Here is a 21,615-nt window from a genome sequence, read left to right as displayed (position 1 = left end):
GATGAATTTTTATATTAATTTGGTTAGTTTATTGAAATTATTAAATTTTTCTTTTTTAAATTATTACTTTAATGAAAAATTTGAATGAGAAAGAGTTGATTATAATGTTGCGAGGAAAGTTTAGGAGAATCCTGGTATAATTAGGTAAGATCAAATTCAGGATATTTTTTTATTTTATATATTAAAATTTGTCTCATGTATGTTGCGTGATGTTTGGTACGAGGCATAAAACAAAGCTAATAAAATATGCGAAAGAAAGAGAGCTTCTAAGCTAGAATGATATGGTGGTTTGGAAGGATTTCAGACTGATGTACATCTTGAATATTGTATAAGAAAAATACATTCAGCATGTGAAATCTATTTATTTCATGCAATGATCACAGTTCGAAGCAAAAAATCTAAACCAACATGTTTACAATTCTGTTACCACATACACCGACAGCGTCGTTCCATTCGCTTCGTTTGTGAAGTAGATTGTATGAGTTTTTTTATTACATTTATTTTTTATTAGTTTTTTAGTAAATATATTTAACTGATAATATTTTTATCGTACACGCTATGGTTCTTAGATTCGAGCCAAGCCTATTAAAGCTTTTTATTGAAATACATATGCAGAGTGATGACTACCAAAAAAAGGTGCAACAGTTCGTGAATAGCCAAGCCCAACACTTTATGATATGTTGGTTTTCAACCATTTTTTTAAATTATTATTTTCTTGAATTTGATTAATTTATTTTTTCTTTTTACGATATAGATAAACAACGAATTGAAAGAGATATATGGAGATGATCCTTCAATCCATTCGAATCTCGATCTGAATTTGTGGTTAAATGTAAGATTGTCTAGTGGACCCAACAAAAATTAAATTTACAAACTCTCTATCACTACGGTTAAAAACTTGTGGACAACCAGTAGTGTTTCAACAATTGGATGCTCGCGATTACTTCCAAGTACTCAAACTCCTAAGTTTATGACGATATTAAATCAACAAGTACAAGCTCTAATAACCCATCTTAATAAAAAATATAAATAACTCACTACTAATTATGAAGAAGTTTACTGATTGATAATAGAGATAAAATCACAAATGTGTAGTACATGTACACCTCCTAATTGGCTCTATGATTCCAACAAAGACCAACCTCCCCATCTATTACCACTTATATTTTAGATTTATCATATTTAAACATATATATATATTATTGTCAAGATTATCACAAAACACCTCCATGAATATATTCCAAAGAAAATTGAAAAACTCATTAGTAGAATTATAGATTATATTTAGTTGGTGATATATTGTATTTATTAATCAAGACATTGACAAACAAATAAAAACACCTACAAACAAATTACTTATGAGATTTGTTTCCAATAAATTGTCTCTATCCATGAAACTATCAATAATATACATAAAGATGAATTATGAATAAAAGTCTCAATAAAAAGTTTTGTAGATAAAACTGATAAATCTAATCAACACCACTTTTATGAAAACCAGCACTCATTGTGCTATCTATCATACGCGCAATGATTGAGTTACTTGGACCACTAAGATTATAGTGAAGTGAAACAAACCAGGAACCACAAGCTTAACCTGCAGTGTCACAATGCACAAAGTATAACCAAGTTGCCAGGCAGCTAATGCTGCCAACAGACTTCATTAATTAAACGATACCAAACCTTTTTTGTTTCTTTATTCACCAATGGCCCATAAGACTGGATAAAGTTGCCAATTCAACTACCTTATCTTAAAAAAGTTTCTGCATAGCCTTTGTCCCTTTTGGTTTGTTATGATATGGGTGTCATTGGGTTAGTTTTTGTACGCTAAGCTAGTGCTGGATTTGTTATATTTTTTCAGATTTTTTTTATTTTTTAACTAAGTTTTTGTTTATTTTCCACTATAAAAAAGTGCTTTCTTTGCTTTGTTTTGATAAAAAAATGTTTATTTATTTAGTTCATCAATGAAGGATAATATTATATATTTATTGATTAAACATATTTGATTCGATTTGTGTATTATGAATAGGCATGATTTTTCAATTTATTTTTTTGTGAAAGTTTATGTGTTTGATATTTTGCATTTTTTATATAAAATCATTTCTTCCCTAATATTTTTCTTTGTTTTTTTTAAATAAAACAAAAACACACGAAGAAAGATAAAAAAAAAAAAACTAAGAAATAAGAATATCCACCATAATTTAATAAAAAGTAGTAATATTTTAATTTTAATTTTTTATTTTTTAAAATAAGTTAAGAAATACGAGTGTAAATAAAAAATAAAAAATATGAATTTCTAGCAACAAAAAAATAAAAAGCCACAAAAAAATTAACAAAAGTTTTTGTTTTTTTGAATATTTTAACCAATTTTTTTTTTTTTTAAAAAAAATATATCAATGTGTTGCATTTTCAATGTAGTTATAATAGAAGCTATTCTGTATAAAAACTCGTATGTTTGAATGTAGTTATAACTTAAGTCATATTGTTTAAAAATTTATATGTTAATATTTATATGTTAATCTCTTAATTGTTGATCATTCTGATGGATGTCTTTTCAAAACATCAATTAATTTTTGCTTTAAACTCATTCTATGTTATAGTGGCTTTGATATCTTTGATATCGGTGAACCAAGATCTTCATGGTGGACAAATGCGTATAAGCAATGGATTGATAATATGACTTAGGTGAATTATTCTCTTCTCCTCTTTCTTTTCTTTCTCTTCTTCTTGGCAAAATAAAAAAGTGTTTTTTTATTTGTGTTTTTATATCTAATTTGGTTCTCATTTTTTTAATTGCTATTTATTTTTTTGAATTTTTTTCTTCAAATTAATCCCTCATCATTTGGTTTCATTTAATTTTTATATTAAATTTGATCTTTATTATTTTAATAGCTACTTATTTTTTTATCCTTTTTTTAATTGAATTTTGTATTAAATTTTACCCCTTAGCATTTGGTTTTAATTTATTTTTACATCAAATTTGGTATATATTCTTTTTATTGCTATTTGTTATAAATCCTTTTTTTCCCAATTTCATCCCTAAGCATTTTTTGGTTAAGAATTCTAATTTTTTATTTTTTCAGGGTTTGCTTTATATGAAGTTAGTTCTGGATTCATGATAAGAGTCACGAGTTTTGAACATTAACATGGGTTGATTTTGATTTTTTTAGGTTCTTATTTTAAAAGAAAAATCCAAATCTCACCCTTCGATTTTTTTATTTATTGGTAATTGGTCTTCACATGTTTTTCGCTTTCCTATCAGCAGAGTTATCATAATTCTATGCCCATAATTACCGGGTTAACGATTTAACTTGAGTTGACTTATATCTTTTATTTCTTTTTTAAAAAAAATTTAGTTCCACCCTTTTACATTTGATTATTTAATAATTGTGCTACATTGTTTTATTCAATTTGTTTTTGGTGGGGTTATCCTAATATCATGCCCAGGTTGTAAATTTAATATTTTAACTTAAATATGGTCAAGTTGATTATTTTTACCTTTATTTCGTTGTCAATTTCTTTTTTCACTTTATTTATTGTCATTGAATTTTATTTTTTTGTATTATCAAAATTATGTGAATTTATTAGTCCCAATCAAATCAATGACCTGAGTCTCGTATTTTTTTACTTATTTAGGAATGAAAGCATCTCCTTAACATCTATTTTCATGATCATTGAAATTTGGGTAGGCCTATGACATAGCATTTTTTATATATCTAATTGATTTTTTATAATAATTTAAATTGCTGATTAGAAATTATGGAAAAAATGCAAAATATATTATAATAAAACACAATTATCCACCAAACACAAGCATAACTAATAAGATAATAGCAATAAAAAATAGATTACTGGCTGAAATAAGGTAAAACACAATAACCTTAGTTCAAAGTTTTATTGTTAAAGAAAACACTATATTATATTTGTCTCTTGGAAAACATAGAAAATTAAATTACAAATCTCAATATTTTATTTCTTAAACTAAATAGAAAAAATAGAGTAAAATCACCATAAAAGAAAACTTTTTTCTAAAGTAAATAGGACTATAAAAAATAATTTTTCCTAACAATCCTTTAACTTTATATATAAGAGCATTAAAAACCTAAGGACTAGAAAATTAATTTATTCATAAAAAGTATCTAAAACAACTAAATTAAAAGAATTGGATTATGTTATGGAGCATCATTGTTCATATAAATAGTAAATTTGCTGATTCTTTATTTTTAATTCAATTTAGTCCCTATCTAGTCTAATTGGATAAAATTAGCCTTAAAATTATAGTAGACCTATAAAATTAAAAGACAAAGGAATGAAATGTAAGACACATGGATAACAATGCCTAACACTAAATTTTTTCAATTTTTATTTTGATCATGAAGTTTATTTTTATCATTTTCAATCCTTAAATAAAAGAACGACTCATCGAAAAATGGATATTAAGAGAGGAAATATTTGGTTTTCGTGATTTTGACAATTAAAATGGTCAAATTTGATATTAAAATATCTCATCTGATGGGAATAGTCTGATGATAGTGATTTTTATCCTTATATTACCAGAAAAGATAGGTTGAGGCCTATGAAGATTTGTGGTTTCAGTTTGGTTTTTCGATTTTTAACTCATTTTTTGCTATTTAGGCCACAAATAGGTTTACTGAGGTTTGTTGGGTGTTTCTCAAGTATTTTTAGGTGAAAGTTTGGTTGAAAATAGGTTGTTTGGTCAAAATACATAAGTTTTTTTTTTGTACCTAGTTTTTTGCCACTTTGGCTATTGAAAATCAGACACACTATCGGTGCTAGTTTGTTTTTTTTAAAAAAATAACAAACCCTTAATAGAAAAAAATAAAGCTTGTGTTAGTTTATTTTTTTTTTTAAAACAAACCCTTAATAGAAAAAAATAAAGCAAGGCCAAGCATGTGGGCTTGGCCTCCAGGTTTGATTAGACCTGACTTGCTTATAGGGCTAAGTATTAGGCCTAATCTTTTTATGTTTTTTTTGTTCTTTTGTTCTTTGGTTTTTATTTGGCACTAAAAAAGAAGAAGTTATTATGCTAATTCAGTTACTTTTTAGTTTTGCTATAGTTCTTAAAAAATGTTAAAATTTTTGTTTGAATTCTAATAATTGTTGTTTCAATTATTATTATGTATTTGATATAAAAATAATAACATTAATAGTAAATTGTTCATGAAAACTCAATTCAAATGATTGTTTTGTTTTTAAAAATTTTAAATAAATTTTAAAGATGATTTTGTTACCTTTATAATTTTTTTAGTTTTCAATCACATATAATTTATGAACACACTATTTTGATTTTTTTTAACTCGCTTTAATAATCATAAAATATATATTGTGTTTAACAAAAACAATTATTCCAATAAAAAACTTTGTAGTGGCTAAGATAAACATAAGATTAAAAAAAATATGATTATAGACTTGAGAAATATATGTTTTGAACTTATTTAAATGATTTATATTTTTAAGCTAAAAATAATTGCTTTTCTATAATTAGATTAAAAAAATTTGAAAGTGACATGAGATTGTATATTTGAGCAAACTCTAAATAGTTATAAATTTAAATATTATTATCTTTCATGTACAAATTTTAAATTCAAAATACTATTATATAGACAAATAATATAAATAGTATATTAAAAAATCACCTAACAAAACCTAATTTTTTAAGTAATTTTTTTGTTTTTTTAACAAAACCCACTCGGCTAAGTAAAACAAGTCCCTTGATCATCTTGGATTTCTGAATTCTTAAGCTGCTTGATGTCCAGCTATTTTTTTAATTGTAAATAGCTAGTTTATTTAAAAAAATGAAAAAAAAATGATAGGCCATAATTCATTATTTATTCGTTGAGCACAAAACAAGTTTCCTTGGTCAGGAGTTCAAAACTATGGAAAATCAAACGTGACAAAGCAATGACTCGTGGAATGACTAGCTTGTAATCCATGAACATGTAGGGTCTGTGGTAATTTATATTTTGAAAGGACAGGTAGGAGAATATAAACGTCATTTTTTTTTCAATTGCAGATAAAGAATAACTTAATACAAAAGTTTCATGTGTAGTTAATTTACAAATAAATTTAGCAAAAGGATCCAAAAATAAAACAAATAATAATCAAAATTAACATATAAAATGAAAAGAAAATTTTGATTGAAGGATGAAATTGAAAAGAAAAAAACTCAAAATAATAAGGATCAAATTGGTAAAAATAATATACCATAAATTTGTATTGAAGAATAAAATTGAAAGCATATAAAACTATTACAAAAGAAACAAAAAAAATAGAAATAAAAATAATAAAGATCAAATTGAAAAAAAATGACTACTAAGATTAACTAATGAAATTAAAAACAAATAAAATATTTACAAAAAAATCAAGATAAAATAAAAAAAAATAAAAATTAGGACTTAAATCTAAATATTTACAAAAAAAATCAAGATAAAATAAATAAAATAAAAATTAGGACTTAAATCTAAATGCTAACAACAAAGAGCACTGAGTTATTATTTTTTTGGAGAAAAGAGAGAGAAAAAAAAAAACTCCACCAACAACAAATTAACAAACTAAAACTAACACGCATTGTCTCTAAAAAAAGGACACAAATATCCTTTTAATGGCACATCAAAATGGCATTTTTAACTGAGGGGAGGCACCATATATGCTATAAGTTTTTTTTTTAAGACCCAATTGCCTCCCAACTTATCTTATAATAACTAGAAATGTTCTGTGAAAAAACAGAAAAGCCCTTAAAACAAGTTTTAATATTTTAACTTTTAAAGATATTTTGTTTGTTGTGGTTTGTATTTTTTTATTTATTTTCTACCCTTGCTAAAATACTAAATTACCTCTTATCTAGTTTGGTAATTACATAAAAATTATTGTGAAAATATAAAAGTATCATTTATCTAGTTTTAATTTGCTAAAGGAGACTGTGTGTCTCTTGTTTAACTCTAGTTTTATTTTTATTTTTATTCTAGTAATGTTTTATTAGTTTCACTGTGTAATTGAAATGGAAAAAGTCTTACCTCTAACTAATTTAGAAATGATTAATGAGCTCTGTAGTATTAAAATACCTTCAATTGTTAGTATTAAGTTTTTTTTTTGGTGAACGAGTAAAACCATGAACAATTATTTCACTCACAAGATGCAATAAAAACTAGGTATTGGGCTTGTAATTTACTGCAAGTCGGGTAAAAAATACATAAATACATTAAAAAATATAATATTTTTTTTATATATGATGAAATATTTGAAATAATGATTGAATACTCGATAAATATATCAAAATAAATTAATTAACTACCATGTTAATAAATAAAAAAATATGTTGGTGTGACTTATTCAATCAAACTGGAAAACAATAAAATGATTGTCTAACTCAAATGATAATTTGGTTAAACAAAACACATGTAATTCTAGTCTTATCTAACTTTAGCTTAAATGTAGAAATAAAGAATTGTCAAATGATTAAACTAGAAAAAAAATGACAAAGTGAAATAAAAAGGAAAGACAAATTATATTGACCTAGTTTAACGTGTGAAATTTACAACTTAGATAATAGACATGATAATAATAAGTTAACTTGAATGGATAATTTATTTTTTTTTCCTTCTCTAATTCTCCTCCTGTTTAGACCTTTATTGAGTCTTAATTAACCATAAACTTGATAAAATCTAGAAATAAATAAAAGAGTTAAGAAATAATTTAAATTATAACTTAAAAAACATATCATACTATATTTATCCCAGTCAACTTTATTCAACAAACAAAATTTAGAACCCAGGTCAAAATACAATCCTAATCAGGTATAGTTTTTTTTTAAGTTAAGCAATAAAAATCAATGAAATTGTTTTATTTATTTATTTGAAATTAATAAAAAAAAAATCAATGATAACATTAGGCTAAATTACTTTCTTTTTTTTTTAATTCAAGGGGAAATGCACTAAAAAGCTTTATCTGTTGTGTCCCGCCCGTTGAATCAACGATTCTTGCCAAAAGCTCAATGAGATCTCATAATTTTTTAATAAATCAGGCAATATGTTGCCTGCTAAAGGAGACTGTGTGTCTCTTGTTTGCTTAGAATATTACCATTGTAATGATGTCTAAAAAATATATAGGTAGTTGTATTTTTCTTAAAAATCTTTTTTTTTCAACCTATTTTCATAAAATAAAATAAAAAAAACACTTTATAAACACCCTCACAGTATTAGGATACCAATTTGTCCACCTAAGAAACTTCAAAAACAATCCCAAAACATTAAATCAAATTGGGCTATTTTTTTTTTTATAATCTTATTTATTTAGGTAACATTGAGATTTGAAACAACTATTATTCAATTTTTTTCATTAAATAAAATTCATAGACACTAATATCAATCAGTTTGGTGGTTAAAATATTAAAAAATAACAACCTTTTCTCTTTATATTAGAATCGACAAAAAATTTTCTTTCCTTTGAAAACTTGGAACTTGAAAACAATAGAATTGAAGTTGTGTCAAAATTAAATTTAAAAAAACATTAGGGATCAAAATGGCTGAAAAAATAAATATCTTACTAATCTTAAAACCCCATGATTTTACTTTCTAAACAATATAATTTTTTGAATTTGTCTTTTTATCATGGTTTTATTGAGAAATTGATGGAAAATCCCATAAAATCCTTCTCCTTCTCTCTATTGGTAAACCTGTTTTCCTAAGCCGGTAGAGAAAAAGATATGAACTGGGAGGATTTTTTTGGAGTTTTCCATCAATTTCTTATCAAAAGCCTAACTAAAGGGGCACATTTAAAATGTCATATTGTTTAGGGTGTAAAATCAAAATAGTTTTAGTTCAGGAGGATTTGTTTTTTTTTTTTTTTTTTTTTTTTTCAATTTTGCCTTTATTCAAAAACCCTCGACCACCCTGTTCAGCTCGGCAAACCCTGAGGCCTAAGAGAAAGCAATGGAGGAGCGCCTGAAACACTTGACATTAGTTGGAGCTGGAGCTCTTTTGGGTTCTGTTTCTACTCTATTCCTTCTCAAGCTTCTTCCAAGGCAAGTCACTTGATCACTTCACCACTCAAAAGCTGGAAAAAGAAAAAGCTTTTTAATTGATTTATTGCGTTTGTGTTATTACAGAAGTATTATAAAGGAATGCAGTAAAAGCGTTGGTGAATTGAATGCTGGTTAGTTGCTCTCTGACTTGCTTCTTTAGTATTCAGTTTTTGTTATTCTGATAGTTTTTGGTATTTATTGATGCCCCTTTTCAAATACTAAAGAGCAGCATCAAAAGTAAGAAATGTTGGTCGTAATTGAAGTTAAAGTCTGTAGTTCGGTTGGAAAAAATTGCAGGCTTTCAATAAAAAATGGTAAATTTTTTGGGAGATGATAAATTTGGTTTGGCGATGAATTCGTTTGAATATAGAATGCTTTAACATCTTTATTTTACCCCATCTGATGCGAGTATGTGTTTACTCATTTCTAAATGTTTTTATGAATAGGCAAAGGAATTGTTTCGGAGATGTCGGTCGGAATTGGGGTTGATGTAGATAGTACTTCTGGGATGCCTGATTCAGACCTTTTAGCAGATGAAATAGTATCTGAACAATTGACTAGGTAAAGTAATTTTGCTTTACTTCGTTTATGTTTATGAACTAGTGTTTTCCTTTGTCTAGGATACCTTTGTGTAAGATACATTGAACATACTGCAATCAATCACAAATACTTATTCAATATGCTAAAGTTAGTTCATAGCAGAGAGCATTGGTCTCCTTTTCTTACAAAGAGTGTTTTTGACAGTTTATCTTCCTGCAGTAGTATAGCATCCCGTGGTTTCTCTTAAATGCTTTTTTTTAAATGCCATACTTTTTCTTTGTTGCTACTAGTTATGGAGACAGACATAATGTTGTTGTGAGTTTCTGAAATTAAATGTCATTGGCCACTTGCACAAAAAAGTTATGTTTAAGGCTTGTTTTTCAATGGAATAATTTGTATTATTTTCCATTGTAAGGAACATTCAATTCTTTGGCTTTGAGGCTCAACAGAAGGTGACTACATCCTATGTTGTTGTCATTGGTCTTGGAGGTGTTGGGAGTCATGCTGCTTCAATGCTCTTGAGGTCTGGAGTTGGCAGGCTCCTCCTTGTGGACTTTGACCAGGTACTTTGTGTTTTATGCCTGAGTTTTATCTTACCTTATGTTATTGGTTTGGACTTCCTTTTTCGTTGGTTGATCTTATTTTTATTAAGTTTTCAACAGACTTTGTTCATCTGTCAAAAATATGATCAATAGTAACATCTAAGTTTGGTTTGTCTGGCATAATGCTATCTAGACTATTAAGTGTGTTAAATGCTTTTAATACAGCCTTATCACCACACCCACTCATTTGTTTTTATATATATATATAAGAAACATGTATCTTTTCATGATTATGTTCTTGATTATGTGAAAAAGGTTTCTGTTTCATCCTTAAATCGCCATGCTGTTGCAACTCGAGCAGATGTTGGTATTCCAAAAGCCGAGTGCCTCAAGAAGCATTTCTCAACAATCTTCCCAGAGTGCCACATAGAAGCAAAAGTACTGCTGTATGATGCATCAACTGAAGAAAAAATTCTCTCTGGCCATCCCGACTTTGTTTTGGACTGCATTGATAATATTGATACAAAGGTATTTCTTCTTGCTTTCAAGTTTTGATGATTGCAGATCTGTGATTCTTGGATTTAAATTCACTTGGTGCTAGCTTTATACTAATAATTAACATCATAGTTGAATAGCTGATGTTGTATTTTCTTTACTTTTGAGACCTGCTACTTATTTAATGTATCTAGACATTTAACTGCTAAATTTTAAGTTATCAGGCAGAATTCTGTGACATGGAGCACCTTGAAGCATAATGAAAATTCACGTGTTTTAACCTGAACCACAGGAAATTTGTCTTTAAATGCTTGAATTTTCATATGTAATAGGTGGCACTTCTTGCTGCATGTGTGCGTAGGGGTTTAAAGGTTCTGTCTGCAACTGGAGCAGGTGCTAGAGCTGATCCAACAAGAATACGAGTGGCTGATTTAAGAGAGTCAACAAATGACCCTTTATCCCGAGCTGTATGCTTCTGAAATTCTCTCTTTGAATCCAAGTGTTGCTAGATTTCTTCATCTACATAATTTTGCTCTATTGATCATTGCTTTCCTAGTTTCTTATTTATAGTATTGGATGCAACTCTCAATATAGAATCTGCCTTCTAGGTGAGGTATCGTTTGAGGAAAGATCATGGCATTGAGGGTGGCATCCCTGTTGTGTTCTCTCTAGAAAAGCCTAAAGCCAAGCTGCTTCCATTTAAGGGACCAAGTGGAGAAGAAGAAAATCCTTCTGACTATCAGGTGAGACTTGAGAGTGTTACTGCTTAATTTGCAACATTTGGTATTTTTGTCAGTAACTGTTAATGAAATTTTAATCACTAGGTTGATTTAGCTTAGCTGCTGCAAATAAAAAGCTCCTTGCATTTTGCAATCACATGGTTTTGCTTTGATATTCTAACATCTTACCCCTATATCAGGTAGTACCTGGGTTTAGGGTTCGCATAATACCTGTTCTTGGTACCATCCCTGCTATATTTGGACAGGTCATGGCCTCCTATGTTGTGACACAGCTCACGGGATTGAATGTTCAACCTGAACCTATAGTAAATTTAGATTTGGATCATTATCGGGTGCTTCATCAGCGTCTTATTGAGCATGAGGAGTCATTGTTTGGAACTGCTATGCAGGTCCAGGTATGGAAATGCCTTCAGAAATGAAGTTGCTAATTGATATTCTTTCAAGATCATTTTGATGCTTGTTTCCTGGGTGCTGGTGGTGGGCATTGAGTTTCACTGTGGCCTGGGGACTTTGGGTGTCTTATATGTGTTCCAAGATTTATCAAAGAATTTAAAGCATAAAAACTGTCTTCTTTCCTTTGATTTTTCTTATTTATCTACTTTTTTTTAAGGAATGAAACATTACAATTGAGAGTGTTAAGGGGAATAGTTTTTGTTTTATGTGCCAAAGTGCGCTTTTGTTTTCATTTGATAGAAAGATGCCACTGGTCGAAAACTTCATTCAATCCAGGGTGAAGCCAGATTTTTTACCTGTTTGGGGTTTATGCAATAGAAATAATACTGCTAGTTAAAATTGTCTTGGGCTCATGCAGACTGCTCATCCACATGTAAAAATATATCGTGGACTTGTGCCCGAGGGCATGGTCCTCAAGGAAGTGTTTTTATATAGTGACAATCATATAAAGGCCTGTGATATGCAAGGCACTTATCCTGGTCCATCCTGCAATTGTACCATCATCTTGGGTTTTACAGTACTTTATACATATCTTATGTGATTCTTTTTGGTTCTTAATATTTTTTCTTTCATATAAAACAATAAATTATCTTTGGCTTATCCTAACAAGGAAAAGGGAGGACAAACAAAAATCGTCCAGTTTCTGGTGTATCAAAAGCCCTATGTGCTGCTTGTTTGTAGGATTCTTGTGCTCTTGGGGTATTTGGGATTGCATCATCTTGAATAGGTTGTCATTGTTGGTTGCTATTTCTTATAGGTGGATGTTGAGGAAGTGATGTATGTTGCCAAAGAACTGTGGCATGGACGAAGTGCTAGAGATCAGTTTGCAAAGGATGTTGGGCGTGGAATGTGGCGATCTGTAAATGAGTTAATGCTTGTGAGGTATATTTCTCCATAATAAATCCTCTGAGCATTCATCAGTCATGATTTTTTATTATCAAAAACTGAGACAATACTATTCTTCTGCAAATCATACTGGCAGTGCAATATCACGTGGGGTGTATTGATATGCAATAATTTTCCTGGAAAGTTCATGCTTTTCAGAGCTCAGTGGGACCTTTTTAATCTTTGATGTATAGTGATATGCTTTGAAAACATTATAACATTAGTTGTGTCTCCTACTTCAATTGGTGTCACCTTGATGGTAATTCTGAACCTAATTATTAATGATTGTGCATTTTCCTGCTGGTTCTCTCTCTTCAGGTGGGACAAGGAGAAGCCAGCATCTGTCTCAAACTTGATTCTCTTAAAATTTAAAGAGGTATCTTCATTTAATTTTTCTGAACAAAAAATGGGGCTCTAGCTGGTCTTGGAAGTCTAAAATATGCAGTTTCTTTGGCTTTGATGCATTAGAAGCTCATCTCATCTACTCATGTTCTCCTCCCATGCACCTCCCTTGTTAAATTTCTTGTTATCTACCATTTTATTGCATCACATATCTTTTTCCTTAGGATTTCTAATTAACACTAATCTTATCTTGCGTTTATGTTGAAAATTCAGGTTTATTTATTTATTTGAATTGTTTTTAATTGCCATATTTCTCATATAACTTTTTTTTTTTTTTTTTATGAATCTAGTAGTGTATATCATCATCTCAACAATCAAGGGAAGCTTCTTTTGCATTTAAGACTTTTTTTCCTTGAAAATTAAAACTGTAGTATTCCAACTTTTTAAGAAGTTTCATAAGGCACCCATAACCAACCCCTAGCAAATAGTTATTATCTTTTGTTTTCATTAGCACCTAAGGGAGATGATTGTTAAAGAACCAATTCATTCCCATAGCTTAAGCTTTTAGATGAGGTCTCAAGATATGATTTATATTATTCTCTAACACATCCCATCAAGTGAAAGCTCTTTGGGCTTGAAACTTGCACAGGTTTACATTACCTTGCGCTTGATTTTTATCAAATTAATGGGGATGGTGAGATTTGAACTCATGACCACTTGGTTATTAAGGCTCTGATACCATGTCAAAGAACCAATTCAACCCAATAACTTAAGCTTTTAGATGAGCTTTTAAGATATATTTTATATTATTATCTAACAATGAGCTTTTAAGATATATTTTATATTATTCTCTAACAATGATATGATATGATAACAAACTTAGCTTTTTGGTGATCATTTAAGCTTCCTTTTTTTTTTTTTGATACCCAGATAAGGGGAATAAGGGGAATTTGAGCTTACAACTTCTTAGTTAGATGAAAGCTGCAGCTATCAATCAAAGCTATGTCTTGGCCTCTCTAATAAGCCTTTTTTACCACTGTGCTGTCATTCCTTTGGATCCTTTGTTGGACACCAAAGATGAAGCCATAGCTTAGTTTGCTTTATTGTCACTTTTCACTAATTTGCTATTTCTATCTTCTGACGATCCTTTTTACTGTATGCTTGTATGATTCATTGGAAAGATTTTTCAAAAGCTGTAAGCTTCTGATCATTAAATTGATGTAGTAATTCAATATAATACATCCTTTGCCATTCATTTTGACAGGCATTGCTAGTTGTAGGGATGAAACTAACCTGTGTTGATACCTTTGCTATGAAATAAACTACTTGGAATTGGGCATGCTAAACTGGAACGTGGTTTGAAATTTTAATAGAATGTTTTCTCTTCTCTGCAGGCAGATGAACATGAGTTGAGGACGCCAGAAGAAATCAAGGAGTTGGAACCTGAATTTTATGAGAGGGTGGAATCTGTATTGAAACGAGCTAGATTGGACTTTGGCTTGTGAGTTATTTTGCACTTGTGCGTTCAAAGTTTGGTGTACTGGGGCTCAGCTTCTCTTCCACATCCCTGTGCAATCTTTTCATAGAGAAAAGAAGTACTCTTTGACTTCCACATCCCTGTGCAATCTTTTCATAGTAATGGGTCTTGTTTTTGGGTCCATGCTCTATATGATGAGATGCCATATAGTGCTTTCATTTTTGTTTTTGGGAGGAAAGTTCAACTCGATGCCCAAATCTGTTGATGCGACATGCTAGGGAAATAGTCTAGTCTTATCACCCTTTCAGTCACACTAGACAATTTTGAACATCCGCTTATTGTCTCTCGCCTCTCATATCTCGTCACAGTGTCACATTACTACATTATTGCAAGGTTTAGTTATACAAGCGCCCGAAGCTTGTCCACAAGCTAGGGTTATTTTTAGATGTAGTTATATTATATGATATGATATAATGCTATAAGAATTAGTTGGGACTGAATTGTGTTGATTGCATTATATGACATGGATATATATACATTTTGTGTTTGATTGTGTTAGTTGAGACTAGATTGTGATTGAAGTTATGCGGTCATTGAGGTTGATGATGTGAATTTGTGGTTTTTTCAACTGGGAGTTAGAGGCTGGAAATAATTCCCTTGTACATATTTTCTTGATCGAGTCACAATTGTTATCTGCCACTCGCAAGCTGCAAGTTGCAGTTGTTGATTGCTACATGCAACATATTAACTAATACTCTAAAAGGCATGGGAAAGCACTGTAGCTTTCTACACGCCACATGTTTTTTTTTTTTGTTTTGTATTTTTTTTTTGTTTTTTTCCTATTTTTTCCACATTTTTTTTCATTTTTTTGGGCCTTACATGTTTTGTTTCCTATTATTTTTTTGTTTTTTTCTTTTTAAAATTATTTTTGTTGATTTTTTTAAATGAAACTAGTTAAAAATCTAATTTTGTAGTATTTTCTTTAAAATATTATTAAGTACTATTCTTATATGGTTTTTTTTTAATAAATTTTTTTTCTACAATGATTTTTATCAATTTTTCTAAAAGGTGTGGGGAAAGCAATGTAGCTTTCCCCACACCATATGCCTTTTTCTTCTTCTTTTTTTTTTTCCCCTTTTTTTTCCACATTTGTTTTTTATTTTTTCATTTTTTTGGCTTTACATGCTTTTTTCTTTTTTTTTTCCCAAGATTTTTTTTTATTTTTTTTTGTTTTTGTGTTTTTTTAAATTATTTTTGTTGATTTTTTTTAAATTAAACTGGTTGAAAATTTAGTTTTGTAATTTTTTTTTAAAATATTATTGATTACTATAATGTATTTCTACATGATTTTTTTTAATAATTTTTTTTCTAAAATGATCTTTGTCGATTTTGCTTTGTAGTTTTTTTATTTATAATATTGTGGATTGTTACAATATTTTCTCATATAGTTTTTGTTTTGTTACAGTATTTTTCTATATGTTTTTTTTTTAAATTATTTTTATCAATTTTTTTTTTAATAATGAAGTGGTTGAGAATTCAACTTTGACTTTTGTCATATGTTTTTTTCTCTATTGTTTTGTTTTCTTTCAATTTTTTGTTTTTTTTAAAATTTTTTTTGTTGATTTTTTTTTTAATATGGAGCTGATTGAAAATTTAGCTTTTTTTTAACTACTGTGTATTGCTACAGTGTTTTTCTACATGATTTTTTTTATTTTTTTATAATTTTTTTTGTTTTTTTAAAATTGTCTTTGTTGATTTTATTTTTTTTATATTGAGTTGGTTGAAATTTTAACTTCATAGTTTTTATCTTTAAAATACTATAGATTGCTATAGTATTTCTCAACATGATTTTTTTTGTTATGATTTTTTTTAAAATTATCCTTATCAATTTTATTGTTTTTAATATTGAGCTGGTTAAAAATTACAACAGTAGATTTTCTCATGAAACATTATAGATTGCTACAGTGTTTCTCTACATTGTTTTTTTTTTCCTTTAGTTTTTTTTTTTTATTTTTTTTTTTGATTGTTTTTTAGATTAAAAATTTAATTTTATAATTTTTTTCTTGAAAACATTGTGGATTACAATTATTTTTTTTTTAATAAATTTATAACAAAGCACAAATATGCAATAAGCCCACAACATCGCACGGGTATAACATCTAGTAACTGGTGAAATTGTGTGAGATTTATAAATATTGGTTTTGAACTATTTTCTTTTTTTTCTCTTTACAAGATAAATAAAAAAAGAAAATCAACAAGTAGAGATGACCATGGATATAAAGTTTAGATCTTGTAGTCATTGTAATTAGCTGAATGAAAAACAAAAGGACAGGTTCAATACTCATTAACATTGATGGTCCCTTTAGCTAGTAACCCCTACAACAAAAATGACAAGTTGAAAAAAAAAATGACAAATTGAAATATTAATTCACGTCGTGTCTTGACTTGATTCATGTTCGTCTAACTTCCGGCCTTGATGCCAATCAGATTCGAGTGAGACGTGCAATAATTTTGTTTACAATAAAATTGTTATCAATGATTGAAGACCTATAACTATAAAAACACGATGTATGCGGAAACTGTGAATCTGACAGATTAAAATAAAATAAACACTGCAATTATTTAAGTTAGCGATAAAAGATTAGAATGAAAGTCCTCGCATTTTCCATGCACAAAATTTATCCTTGGGTTTACCAAAAAAAAATTGTTATGACTGATCGGAGATACCGTCACTAAACCGGGAAAAAAAACCCGAAGAAACAAAAAGAACGAGGCTAGAGAAGACTGCAGAGAATCAAACAGCAGAGCAGTAAGAGAGACAGCTTTAGTAAAAGATGGGAAAAAACTTAAAAAGGATATTTCAGCCAACCATTCTGCTCGAATGGAAACAAGCTTTATCGCAGCAACCTCCTTTGACAGGCGCTTGAAAATATAAAAAAACAGAAAAGAAGTCCCCTAAATTTAAAACAAGAGCACCCTGCACTAGAGGAACATCAATCCATTGATTTTGATGACTAACTTGGAGGCCACCCATGTTTTCCTGCATGCAGAAATACTCTCTGAAAAAGATGTCTGTGTGGTTGATGGCACCCAGCGTCAAGTCAGGTTCAGCCGTTCAGGACAAGCCTGGTAATAATGGCAGACCAACAATTCAGTCGCATGAAATCCGAGTGGCTCTGATAAGAGTTCCGATAGTGATTTCATCCATTGCCACAGAAGAATTTCACGCATTCATTAGGTTCACACGATTACAACTCCATCTTTTCCTCCGTTCCTTGACTCCCTTCTTACATCCAAAGCCATCAAAATTCACTGTGGTATTTACACATTACATGTTCATGCTAGTTACGTTCTTGCACATACTGTGTTTGGAGTTGATTCCATGTGATGTGTTAATGTACAGTAAGATTATTAATTTTATTCAATTTATCCAATTTTTTGTTACATGCATGATGCTACTTTTAAAAATGTTTATAGAAATTATTAGAAATTTAATAGTATTCACGGGTCGGGATTTTTGCATTCGTATGCTATCCATTATTTATTGGGTAAAAAATTTAGATATTGATATTATATATATTAAGTTTTGAATATCTATTTAAATATTTACTATCCAGTAATTATTTATTATTTAAATAAAATAAAATAATAATATATATATTCAAAGTGTGTATATACAAATAAATATTTTGGGTTAAATTTCAGTCAACAATTCGAGCCAGATTTAATTATATCTATGTCATATCCTATATTCATTGAATAAAATAATTATATAAAAAAAACCCCATTAATTTGTATTGATATCTATCAAATTTGGATTAAAATACAATTCCTACTAAACTCAATTAATAAATTTATTATTTCAATTTTTTTTATTTGGACTTCAATGAAAGATGTGACAACTAACGTAGCCAACAACTATAATATAAAAAATATCATGTATTCAATTATGTGACCAGACAAAGAAAACAAATGAGAGAAGTCTTTAAGAATGATGAGATTTGGCAGATCACATCTTGCATGATATCTCTGTAAACATATATTAGATTCGAATGAGCAAAGTGTTTAGCTCATCATTATGAAAGTATGCTTAATAAAATATATTCAATAAAAACTTAAAGTTTATATATATTTAAAAATTTAATTATATAAAAACATAACTAATAATAAATATACTTTCAACATAAAGATAATAATAAAATCCTAGCATTAAAGAAAATATAAAAAATTATTTAAATTAAAATAAAACAAGTATTTACTTGTTAAAAAACTCTAAAATAATGAAATTTTTATTGTTGTAAATGATGAATTTTTTATTTTTAAAATTTTATTGCTCATTATTTGTATAACTAAGATATTTAAAATATATTTCTCAAGACTCTAACACCACCATCTTAATTTAAATATATTTCTAAATAAATTACTATTTGAATAAAAAAATATAAAATTCAAATATCTCTCAACAAGATAAATATAAGTTTTAGATTTGAAAGGAAAAATAAAGCTTAAAATGAAAAAAAAATATAAGGTGAAGAACAGTATGAAAAATATCTGAAAAATTCAAATTTAAAACTCTTCCTTTACTTTTTTTTATATTGAATTTAAAAGTTAAAATATCAATAAATTAATAAAAAAAGGTGTCATTATCAACCTTTAAAAAACCATTATAAATCAAGAATTAAATATAAAAAAACCAAAAGTTTTTTTAGTAGAAATATTAAGAATTCTTTGAAGATTAACCTTTCATTTACTTATAATTAATTTATTTATATAATGTTAATTATATAAATTTTCAATAATCCCATAATTAATTAAGCCAAGAAGAGAAGAGTTGAGAGAAAGTTAGCTATTGGACCATTCCATGGTACAATTTTCTTTCGTAAATTAGCTAGACAAAGAATCAAGAAAGAACTCGATCGCAAAAAAAGGCCAAAAACTAGAACCCTAGTCTCATTGTTATATCTAAGTAAAATTATTCTCTACATCTCCCTCGTAAAAGAGGTTTATAATAAATTAAAAATGATCTATCTCTGAACTCAATTTGAAAGGCAAAAGGATAGAAAAATTAAAAGCTACAAAATATGAAATTAAATAGGAAAAAATAAAACCAAAAATTACGTCTGGCACATGATCCATTACAATATTTGAGAATGAGATTTAGCAAATCTTTCATGACGTCTTCCATATTACAATATTTTTCGGTTGAATAATTGGATTATATATGACCACCTCTCATCTTTATTATTTTTATTTTTTTTAAATTACTTTTTACAAAAAAATTTGGCTTGATTTCTGTCCACCTAAGAGCTCTATTTAATTGGATTCATCGTCATATACTACTCACCATCCAGTTCTGTTACCAAAACCAAGAAAAAGAAAAAAGCACTGCCATCCGCTATTTTGCAAAAATGGAAGTCATGATACCCAATGCTGCGAGTTCCATTCCTGAAGAAGTGAAGGCATTTGATGCAACAAAAACTAGTGTTAAGGGACTATTGGACTCTGGTGTGACCAAGATTCCCAGGTTCTTTGTGCACCCACCAGGGGATGTCCAGAAGTTATCTTCCGAGATCAATAGCATCACCCTTCAGCTTCCGATCATAGACCTGGAAGGGTTCGAAAGTTTTCGGCGACTACAGGTGGTCGATGAGGTCCGCAAAGCATCAGAAGAATGGGGTTTCTTTCAAATCGTTAACCATGAAATTCCAGTTACGGTCATGGATGGGATGCTAGCGGGTGCGAAACGATTCCATGAACAACCTCAGGAGGTGAAGAAGGAGCTGTACTCACGTGACAAGAAAAACCAGTGAGGTTCTACTACGGAGCATCGTCTCTGACTATAAAACCATCAGTTTAGAAGGATTCAGCGATGTTTTATTTTAAGGATGGCAAACTAGACCCTGAATTCATTCCTTACATTTTAAGGTAATGTGATTTTGTAATATAAGATCCAAAACTCTCTCTTAAATCCAATTTCGTTGGAGATTTCACTACCAGATTTAATTTAAGTTGTCTCACAGTGAAGAGATAAGTGGATACAACACTCACATAAAAAGAATCAGCAAAATACTTTCTGAACTCTTATCAGAGGCTCTTCCTGACTACCTTTCGAGCATAGAATGCATGGAAAGCAAGGTTACAATCTGCAACTATTACCCAACTTGTCCAGAACCAGGCTCGACAATGGGTGTCAGCAATCATACAGACCCGTCTTTCCTGACTCTACTTCAGCAAGACAACATGGGTGGCCTCCAGGTTCTTCATCAGAATCAATGGGTTGATGTCACCCCTATGCAGGGAGCACTTAATAGTAATTAAAGGAGACTTCATGCAGGTAAAAAAAATGTTGAAATCTTGATGAAAACTATGCCCGATAAAAACATCAAAGGATATTATAGGCTTTACGCGTCTGACAATGTACTGGTTTGTGCTAGAAAGGCCGTAACCTAGTTCATTTGTGTTTTAACGGATGCTCGCTCCGATGTTCAAGTCAGGAAGGAGAAGGGTGAATAATAAAAGAAAATACAACGTGAGTAGTAGGGCCTCGAAAAAATGTTTTAGTATAAACTATAATGGTCATCGTCTTTCTCCCATGAGTGCGTGATAGGTGTATTATTTACCCCATGTACAGCAGATCACATGACTTAACTGGCAATTAGCTTACAATCGCGAAGGGGAATAGCTCAGAGTAGGAGGACGATGGTAGTCAGCTACTAAACTGTTGTTTACCTCTTGTTCTGACCAATAAAAAATGATGAATACTGTATGTGCCATGACATGTTCAATGGTTTATTCTAAGAGAATATTATGAGGTTTTTGTACTATCAACGTCAAGAATTATTTGTTCAATGAATCACCTGTGATATTTTTGTTGGTGGGAGAAACCACTTGTCGTGGCTTTGAAATACTCGGAGGGGATAAAACACACTCTTTTATTTCAAGAACAACAAGCTTACAATAACATAAACAAAAGTTTACAACAACCCCTCTCTCTTTCTCTCTAGTGTTTCTCTCAATCTCTCCACACATAATTGCATAAGCTTAGCTATCTATTTATACACGAAATCAAAACAAGAAAATTCAACCTTCAAGTGTGAAGGC

General features: G+C 29.3%; 1 protein-coding gene and 1 pseudogene across 1 annotated transcript; both read left to right on the top strand.

Moving 5' to 3' along the window:
- Positions 1-8,703: 8,703 nt before the first annotated feature.
- LOC105139232 (NAD(P)-binding Rossmann-fold superfamily protein) lies at positions 8,704-15,062 on the top strand. Its single transcript, XM_011045604.1, has 12 exons — positions 8,704-9,040; positions 9,125-9,171; positions 9,487-9,601; positions 9,996-10,143; positions 10,438-10,650; positions 10,950-11,084; positions 11,226-11,360; positions 11,537-11,752; positions 12,568-12,692; positions 13,014-13,071; positions 14,432-14,643; positions 14,681-15,062. The coding sequence occupies exons 1-11, from the start codon at positions 8,949-8,951 to the stop codon at positions 14,540-14,542; spliced, it is 1,395 nt and encodes a 464-aa protein (XP_011043906.1). The 5' UTR covers positions 8,704-8,948; the 3' UTR covers positions 14,543-14,643; positions 14,681-15,062.
- Positions 15,063-19,922: 4,860 nt separating this feature from the next.
- The window catches only part of LOC105139254 (1-aminocyclopropane-1-carboxylate oxidase homolog 12-like), a 10,770-nt pseudogene continuing 9,077 nt past the window's right edge, over positions 19,923-21,615 (top strand).

Source organism: Populus euphratica, unplaced genomic scaffold, assembly GCF_000495115.2.
Source record: "Populus euphratica unplaced genomic scaffold, PopEup_1.0 scaffold89.1, whole genome shotgun sequence".
Taxonomy (NCBI): domain Eukaryota; kingdom Viridiplantae; phylum Streptophyta; class Magnoliopsida; order Malpighiales; family Salicaceae; genus Populus; species Populus euphratica.
This window is presented reverse-complemented; position numbering and strand designations above follow the sequence as displayed.

Excerpts from the sequence above, each read along its gene's own strand:
- LOC105139232 (XM_011045604.1), top strand. The coding sequence starts at position 8,949 with ATGGAGGAGCGCCTGAAACACTTGACATTAGTTGGAGCTGGAGCTCTT. Across the intron at positions 9,172-9,486 it reads CGTTGGTGAATTGAATGCTG|GCAAAGGAATTGTTTCGGAG; the intron begins GTTAGTTGCTCT and ends TTTTATGAATAG. Across the intron at positions 10,144-10,437 it reads TCCTTGTGGACTTTGACCAG|GTTTCTGTTTCATCCTTAAA; the intron begins GTACTTTGTGTT and ends TATGTGAAAAAG.